This window comes from Ptychodera flava, chromosome 6 (assembly GCF_041260155.1).
Source record: "Ptychodera flava strain L36383 chromosome 6, AS_Pfla_20210202, whole genome shotgun sequence".
In the NCBI taxonomy this organism is placed as follows: Eukaryota; Metazoa; Hemichordata; class Enteropneusta; family Ptychoderidae; genus Ptychodera; species Ptychodera flava.
Window position 1 is genome coordinate 35,589,206 of NC_091933.1, and position 10,125 is coordinate 35,599,330.

The following is a 10,125-nucleotide window of genomic DNA, read 5'->3' on the forward strand; positions in this document are numbered from 1 at the left end:
GTGGCATGTATCAACTTTCATGACTGGAGAATAATTTGGAAAAGTATACAATTGTCACGCTCGTAGTTTAAGGAGAATTACGAGTTGAGGTACCAGTCTGGATCGTAATACTTTCAGTAACTGAAGCTGACACACCAAGATGAAGATTGTAACACAACCGTATACTTTATTACAAGAATGGCGACCGTGTCGTTCACTGTCAAAGGTCTGATCTGAAGAGTTTTGTCTAAGTTCTCTACAAAGTTAGACTAGACTTACATAATTACATTGGTTATCACGTGGTAATTTTCCCGCCAGTCTAATTGTCGTGGAAAAACGCTACCGTCGTCTCAGACTTTGCGTTTCAAATCAAATCAAATTAAAACTAAACCTAGCTTAACTTGTAGTGGGTGGCCAATTTGATATCCTTGGGGTTTGGAAGATGGGGAAGGGGGAAACGCGAAGAGGCTGCATTTGAAAAATAATCAAGTCAAGCATGGTAGAAAAGAGAGATGACAAGAAAACATGAAGTTAAAGATAATTCACCGACAGTTACTCTCTGTCTTTCCTTTTCATTTTGGACGCGACTTTAGGGCGCCTGATTTAAAGAATATCTGATTTACTTGCATTTTCAAACAGTTCTTAATGACCTGTTATGATTGAGATTTTAAATCATAATTTTCCAGTTGCATGTTTTTACTATACCCAATTTTTCAATTTAACACATTTTGTAGTATTACTTATTTGCTGTGTTTCTACTACAGTTTCTCTTCCTTACTCAAAAAAAATATCCGAAATACTGAAATCGGTCTGTCCACATAGCCTGCCTCGGATATCTTGATGTTGATTGTTGTTCTTACAAAGCCATGCTTAGCGTGACTTATCAATTATCAATTAAATAAAGGTTTTTGAAGGGGTTCCCGCACCCCATTCCCAATATTGAATGTTTCAAGAACTCCTCTTTTTCAATATCGAGCATCTTGAAGCACAGCATTTGCACTGCAATTAGACAAGATTTAAACAAGGGTACAAGAATTTGCCTTCAAATAGCCAAATGCCTGATTGTGCTTATATAGTGACTGAGTCTTGTCTTTTAAAGCATGTTGATACACGTACCAATTTCTAAATAGAAGCTGCATTCCAAATGAATAGCCATGCCCTTAATTTGAGTAAAAGTATTACAGAACCGTTGAAACTTCGAAAATCAAAAACATATCTGCAGCATATATATATATATATATATATATATATATATATATAATATATATATATAGATATATATATATATATATATATATATATATATATATGACACCCCATAATGACTTAGGCCTGAAAAAATCGATTACTCTGCGAGGGAAAGTAAAAAAAAAAGTTGCACAAATTGGTCAACTTGAAGTATAATAACAAATGAAGAATAGAAAAAATATTTCCCAATCAATCTTCCAGTCCCCCCCCCCCCGAATATCAAATGGTCTACCCCTAATATCGCTCAAAATTTTAAGTTTCCACAGGTTTGGAGACAATGCGTGCAGTTTTGGAACGTCTCCTACCCTGCAAAGATGGCGCCATTGTATCGGAGCGGGTATTAAAAGGCTAAAGGTTAGGCCAAAAAAACTTCGAGCTGTTACGATAAAATGGTTTTCAAAAAAAGAGTAGGTAGGTCGGCAGGATTTTTTTTTTCCAAAACACTTTTATTTTTAAATATGCATTTTTAGGTGTTCAGGGCGATCAAACTCTGGCCACAACATTTCCAGAAAAATGTATCATTCATATCAAAGTGAAAAAAAACACATAAAAGACATCTTCGTTCAAGCAAAAATAAAATACCAAGTAACGAACACGTGATTTTACAGGTTTTGCTTTTCTTTTTTTCACTTCCGTATTTACGTAGCTCTAAAAAGTTTAGGGTCAGCAGGTAAAAAATAGGGTAGGTCGGGTTATCGGAACACCACAATTTTTTTTGTTCGGCCTATACCGGGAGAACGTCGAAACGGTACATGTCACTGATCAAATCGTCAAAGCATCGTGTGCTTCGTGTCTAAAATTTACAAGTGACATCATAGACACTAGACACAGACAGACACATCAGCATGTGTGATCTACAGTCACGTGAGGTTCGATACACGGTGGCCGCTGTGTGGTACGCATTAGAAAAGGGTGCCCATACCACACAGCGGCCGCCGTGTATCACGACCACACGCGACTGTGACTAAAAGGGACATCTCGTTATGGTTTTAAAAGCTGTATCTTCGGACAAAAGAGAGCTATTGCACGTCGAAATGAGGCTCATCAATTTAGACTGTCTCAAAATATTTTAGTACATTGGATGTGTGCTTCCCATGTACAAATGGTTTAGCATTTTCATTTTCTGAAAGTTTTAACGCGTTTCGATTAGTTTCTGTCTGTTTGTAAACTACAGTGTCTTGTCCTACTTCCCAAGTCATGTCGAAATGTGCTATCTTTGACACATCTACACAAATTCTGACTGTTTAAAGGTATTCGTTCACCTTTGTTTTTATTAACCAATCACAGCTTTTACGCGGGTGGCCGCTTTTTAAAAAGGGCGCCCCACACGACCAGCCATGGCATACTTAGCAGCGTCGTCTGCTTGTCCTTTGACGTATCAATAATAGAGGACCGACAGCTACAGGTGTTACGGGGTAGTACGCTAAGCCCCGCCCCTTTACCAAATATGGAATATGCAAATTTACGGCGACAGTGTACCTTTAATGTCCGATATTTATTGTTGACAACTCGGTTTTAGTCCAGACTTAATTTATTTGTCAGCGATAACATTGCAAAATTTACACAGTGCCATGTGTTTGCGAAGTTAAACCTTGCATTTCGACAAACTATAGGAAGAAGAAGATGAAAGTTGATTTGTTTTCTCAGAACAACAATATTAAATATATTGTCAAAAGGTATAGTTAATGTCCAATGGAAAGATGTTATTGTACACAATATTACTTAGGATAGAACACTTTGATATCTGAGGGCGTTTAGGGAATCGGTGTGGCATTAATTTTTTACGTCACCGTGACAACATTTGTTTCTATCGTCAGTCCTGCATCAAATTATTTTTACCATATGCAGAAGCAGTGCAAATCTGCTGGAACATTTTTTCTGAAGCCATTATTGGAGCACTTTTCCTTCTTTCGCAGACAATTTTTGTTTTGTTCAAAAACCCAACACCCCGGAAATCCAATATATCTCCCCTTGGTGCGCCCTTTCCACTTCTTAAAAAAATGGTAAAAATAAGAGAGGTAAAAATAGGCGATAAAGAATTTATGAAACCAAATTTATTGTGTACAGTTCTTTTTATGGATGCCGTATTTAATTTTGTGAAGTATCTGCATTTTGTTCAATGTCCTCTTTGTTGCCTCAGTATTTGAGCAAAAAGGATAGTTTCAAGTCATGCACAAGACACCTTCATATTTCTTTACAAACTATTCAGAAATGATACCAATTATGAACGCTTGAAAAATGTAGCTAAGCTTTGTAAACAGAATGCTTGGAGTGAAGGCTAAGTTTACGAAATGTTCGCTACATGGTTTTCGAGTTCACGTTTTGTCTATTGCGTCTAAAGCCATCGTTAGCTTCGATATATTAACCACGAGATCTCTGGTGAAGGAAACGGTCTTCTCGTACAATCGCCAGTACGGAAGACCGAGCAGTTCAGATTGAGCCCAGAATATATTGACACCGGTGTGATCGCCCGGTCCTCCGTATGGTAGAATTTCAACTACATTTGTTTTCGGGGTCGCGAACACCAAATTGTAAAGAGCGCCACCATGCACGGCTACTATAGTACTAACGTTTCTGAAGAACGTAACAGCTTCGCCGATCTTATGGAAACCACCGTCGAGTACGACAAACCGTTCTGCGTAACGAGAAGTTAAAGCCTCGATGACGTCATCTAAATTAATCATCCTCCTTCCTAAGTTGTTTGCCCCCTTTCTTCTCGTAAATAGTACCACACGACCTGCCCCAACGGGATTGGCAGCTGAGCGCACGCCGAAGACAGTTCGCATTTTCCTCCACAGAACGGGATGTAAAGGAGGCGCGTGACAAGCCATGACCAGGTAATCAGCCGAATAAATTTTTTTAGGTTCGTACCATAGTACTTTTTCTGTTGAAATGTTCAATTTTTCTAGCATTTCATAAATGATTTCGTTTTGCGGCTTTTCCAGGAGTAATTTGACCTCTGGTATTTTCAGCACGTCCAACGACTGTATCAGTTTCGGCATTGTACCATCTATAAAGTGTTGGTAAACAAACGCCTGTGGCACGATCAACGGACTTAAGGCATGCACATGTACGTCAGACTTACGCTGCTCACATAAAACCTCCATATCATTCATATATCCACAGTCGTAGGGCAATTCAAAAGTACCGTTACGCACGATATTCACTTTCCCAACAAGGAGATGTTGGTTGCTGCGGCCAACCAAATCGAGGCTGCCTTGGCCTGCGCAGAAAGCCAAACGATCTTCAATAGTCGGTAAGTGAGGAGGAGATAATGTAAAATTGTCATATTGCATTACGATTTTCCTCGGCACCTGTTCAATGGCTGTGAAATTATAAACATTGTGTAGAGGAGCAAAAAGTTTGTGAGGTCGGGTGATATTGTCTTCACAGTGGTCGTCAGATGATTTTCTGCTTGAAAAGCGTCGTCTTGATGCACGGCCAGTACCAAAGCGAGATCGTGTAAAGCGGGAATCCTGGACGAGTTCACCCTTGTCGTCTATGCATATTCTACGATTCTGATCGCGGGAAGACTTCATTGGTGGGACGAGTACGGACGGTCCAGTTTGCTGCTGATCGATGGTGTGCAAATGGTAGAAACAGAACCAAATCGCGAACAAACATACACTAATGCCGGGGTAAATGATCTTCTTCTTCACATAACGATAGAAGTATCGTCTCATCTCTAAATCCACGAAGCCTGAAATCGAACAAATCACGAGAGACAGAGACAGAGAAAGAGAAAGAGAGAGAGAGAGAGAGAGAGAGAGAGAGAGAGAGAGAGAGAGACAGAGAGACAGAGAGAGACAGAGAGAGACAGAGAGGTAGACAAAGACAGAGACAGACAGACAGACGGACAGACAGACACATCGAGAGTGACAGGGTAGAGAAGACAGAAAAGACAGAAAAGGACCAACCATGTCAAAAAAATCTTGACTGTAAAAAAGATGTATTTGGGATGAGATGGAAACGGGACAACAGCATATCGGTTTGAAGGAAAATTACATGAACCAAAGTTGCTGTTCCATTTTGCTTTTTCGTGTTTACAAATAGGCCTACGATACCGCATTAAATCCAAAATTAAATTTAAAGCCCCAATAGCTGCGAATGTATAATAAACCGATCTCAAAATATCCTGTTTTCCAAGAGTTTTCTTTGAATAAGACACATTCAAGACTGAAAAGTGTATAACATTGTCATAAGCGTGGATGGTGGCATTTAAATTTAAACTTTTCAACATCATTTGAGATTTCCCGCCATTTTCAAAAATTAATCATGTGACAGACAAAATAAAGATTACAACAACAAAATGTTGGCCATCGTGTGTCGTGCGCTCAAGTAAATGGCATCATGCTTGGTTGCTCTATGATTACGATATGTATGTGCATAAAATATTGCATTTTTCGTCCTTTTCCCTCGTTTATTATTTCACCTGTTAAAACGCGTAGGCATGGTCCAAATCAGCGAGCAATGATATTTCTGTAAATTGTCCTTCAGTTAGACGAAGCAACTTTAGTTTGAAAATAAGATCATGAATATAATGCATAAAGTTCGTAGCTATTGGGGCTTTAAGGAATGTCGTCTTAGTCATGTTAGGGCTTACACAAACTTGAAAGGCTGTAATTTGTGAGAATGGCTGTAATTTTCTAGAGCGGCTGTAATAGACAGAGTCGTTCGAAGCAACAAATGAATGCTGATTGGCTTCAGAACTGATACTGCCTCTCTCTTTGTTAAGTTCCGTTTTTAGGCGGGGTCGATTTGCATACATGGTTGATCACCCTCTCAGAATATTTGAACATGCAGATCAATGTAATTGACTTCTTCAATTCTACAGAGCAAACAATAACATACTGAAAGAAAGCGACGTTATCCATCAAAGATGGGAGAAATGTGGAGGGATGTAAAGAAATGAGATTGACGCTATTATATACCGTAATCGTCTCATTGTGTGCCTAGGCATTGCCGATCAACAACACATAGCAATTTTCAAAAACGCCGGGCTTATCAATTTCACGATTGATACTCGGGAATGGTTAGTCTAGGAAGATTCGCATCACAATTAGTAACTCGCTCTACAGAGCTTTACCAAATATGGCCGGGGCATATTGGCCCCTAAATATACGTAGACATATTTAATCGTTATTTAGACAAATATCAATGGAGTTAAATTCAGGAATCTACTTATCAGATTTAAAATATATTGGGCACACGCTTTTTGAGGAAAACGTTTTTTCCATAAGCATATATATATATATATATATATATATATATATATATATATATATATATATATATATATGTGTATATATGATATATGTTATATATATTACACACTTATACCACATATATGCATATATACATATATGTGTGTAATATATAACATATAACACACACACACACACACACACACACACACACGCATATATATATATATATATATATATATATATATATATATATTACATATAAACAATTTACGTGTGCAAATTTCATCCTCATTTGAAAAAAGTTACATGAAGGATCTTAAAAACAAATTTCAAATCTATCGGATATGTGGCTTCAGACAAGAAAGCTTTTGATGTTTATTTAGATAAATAACAGAAAAATCCCAAAATTTGTACATTCAAATTCATGCCATTTTGAAGAACGTTGAGTGTGGCCATCCCTAGCGACCTGTTTACCAAATTCTACTGATATATGATAGGTGATTTTGGAGAAAAAGGTTTAATTTGCATATTTTCAGTGCTTACACAACAACTGAAAATAAATGTGCAGCCGACAAATACATAAACATCGTCATACAAAATTTGAAGGTAATTGGTGCAACTGTTTTTAAGATATCCTTAATTTGTCTAGTTAAGCTTCTAGCTTTCGTAGACTACCCTTTAAAGCTTGCTTTTAACTTTTTCTGTTCTGTGTGTTTCTTTTCCTTTTTATGTGAATATCGTTACTTTTTTGACCTTGTTGTTACTTTTTGTCACTTTGCTCGGATTTGGTGTTTTATGTGCCTGTAAATTGCCTTTAGCTTTACAAAAGTAAATAAATAATAAATAGATAAATAATTAAATAAATAAATATCTCATGGACGACATGCATAAGGCATATATACACAATATATTCAAACACACACATACATAGATACATACATAGATACACAAGTAGATATATACATACATGCACATATATACATAATGTATGCATGCATGCATGCATACGTACATACATAGATACATAGATACATACATGGATACATACAGAGATAGAGAGACAGATAGATAGACAGACAGATAGATAGATAGATAGATACATTCATACATACATACATACATACATACATGCATGCATGCATACATACATACATACACACACACACACACACACACACACACATACATACATACATACATACATACATACATACATACATACATACATACATACATACATACATACATACATACATACATACATACATACATACATACATACATAGGCCTTTACGTAAATATTTTTTTCACTAGCACTCAGCACATGTCAAGTAGGCGATTTGAATCCTTATCAATGATTAATTGATGTTTGTAACCTCGGTATCTCTCTTGGAAGCTCTTTGACCTCTGGGTAAGATTGTGTGGACAGAGTGGACAGACAACCATACCGAAACCAAGGTTTACCGTACTGAAACCCTTGACAATTTTCCTTCGTTCTGTTTTTTTGTATGGAAATGGCACACGTTCATAGGAAAGTATAATGTGTTCCATTCCCCACGAGTTTCAATCTCAAGGCGTCACACTAGTTTCGTCAAAAACTGCTGTATGTCTACACACTTGACTAACGTTGATTGAGAGCAATGCTTATCAATTCTTACCATAGATAACTGATGCTTATCAACTTACAAACATCAACAACATCCTCAAATTGAAGTGAGCTACATATCTCTCCTTATCATCTACCAACTTTCCTGTTTAACCGCTCTCCGTGGCAATTACCATGGCCACTCCATTTTGGAGTGTCTTTGCCTCAACTGTAAAGGCTGGACTTCTGCCTATGTATGGCACTGTACCTAAAGAGTACGTACCATTGTGTCGTCTGTGTAATCACTTTAATGTAAGATATCGGCGTCACGCCAGCGTGACGCTGAAGTATCTTCTTTGAAATTCGGTAGAAAATAGAGTAAGTATAGAGTCGATACAGGTTTGTAGGTTACTTTACCTAGTATGTAATTCGTGTTTGTCTCTGTGACTGTTCGCCACTAACGCAACGAAGGCCAATGGAAGACTGACGTACAAGTACACATTCATTTAATGCCGCTGCCGTTCCCGAACGTGAAGGTTACTCATAATCACAAGTTCGTGTAGGCTGACCACTCTACTCCTGCAGTCTCTGGTGTTCTGACGAAAACAAAGCCTTGAACAGAACTTCCCAGGATCAACGACACACATACACAGAGAGATACCTCACTGACACCACCATGTTTTATGATCTGAAGGGCGAGGCTCCGGGTTAACTATTAAATCGGGGATTATACCCTTTGCTCGCCACGACCGGAAATTATGGCATGGCGTCCACATGTCAATGTGGCGGGAAACCAATAATGTTTAATCACATTTAGTCTGCCCACGTACACAACAGAACCGAGATACTGTCTATGGTCCACCTGGGGTGACACAGCAAAGTGAAACTATACCTTACATCGGAGTTACTCACAGGAGAAGGAAGTATGGGAGTGAAACTAAAAGCACTTCGCAAGCAAGATGATTTAATGAAACTAATATTTGATAAAACGTCTTATACAATGGATTGCATAATCATGTATTCATTTCTAAACCAAAGTGTGCAAGTAAGTGCCACTGGGAACAGTTTTTAATTCCCGAAAAGAGAGGGAGGGAAAGAACGAAACGATAAGGACATATAAAAAATGGAAAATATTAAAGCTGCAAGCAGCGTTGGCGGGGCCCAAGCGGATAACATGGTTGAAAGATCTTGCACTAATGATATTTTGTGCAAAATTCGATCTTGGAAAAGTATGATTTTGAACATCATCTCATAGTTACTGTACGTGTCAGTGGGAATTGCATGTTTTACGTAAAATCCAATATGGCGGTCAAATATGAAGGGTGTAGCACTTGTGGTTACTGAGTTATGGACATATACTCATATTTAAGGGCAAAGGTCATCGAGGTCACGTGACATTTTGTCAAAAAAATTGTAATGCTAAGTTATCCCTATATACCAAAAATCAGACCTCTAGCTCTATTGGCTGGCTCAGAATTAGATATGCGCATAATTAATGAGGTACAGGATGTGGTGTCGTAAGGTCTCCCATCATACCAAATATGAAGGGTGTAGCACTTGTGGTTACTGAGTTATTGACATATACGTATATTCAAGGTCAAAGGTCATCGAGGTCACGTGACATTTTGTCAAAAAAAAGGTATTGCTAAGTTATCCCTATATACCAAAAATCAGACCTCTAGCTCTATTGGCTGGCTCAGAATTAGATATGCGCATAATTAATGAGGTACAGGATGTGGTGTCATAAGGTCTCCCATCATACCAAATATCAAGGGTGTAGCACTTGTGGTTACTGAGTTATGGACATATACATATATTCAAGGTCAAAGGTCATGAAGGTCACGTGACATTTTGTCAAAAAAATTGTATTGCTAAGTTATGCCTATTTACCAAAAATCAGACCTCTAGCTCTATTGGCTTGCCCAGAATTAGATATGTGCATATTTAATGAGGTACCGGATATGGCACCATAAGGTCTGCCATCATACAAAATATGAAGGGTGTAGCACTTGTGGTTACTTAGTTATGAACATATACGTATATTTAAGGTCAAAGGTCATTGAGGTCACATGACAATTTGTCAAAAAAATTGTATTGCTAAGTTAT

General features: G+C 37.9%; 1 protein-coding gene across 1 annotated transcript; it reads right to left on the reverse strand.

Moving 5' to 3' along the window:
• Positions 1–2,461: 2,461 nt before the first annotated feature.
• Positions 2,462–8,724, reverse strand: LOC139135613 (uncharacterized). Its single transcript, XM_070703096.1, has 2 exons — positions 8,437–8,724; positions 2,462–4,927 (listed from the first exon to the last, which is right to left on the reverse strand). Exon 2 carries the CDS (start codon positions 4,908–4,910, stop codon positions 3,543–3,545), a length of 1,368 nt encoding a protein of 455 aa, XP_070559197.1. The 5' UTR covers positions 4,911–4,927; positions 8,437–8,724; the 3' UTR covers positions 2,462–3,542.
• Between the last annotated feature and the right edge of the window lie 1,401 nt (positions 8,725–10,125).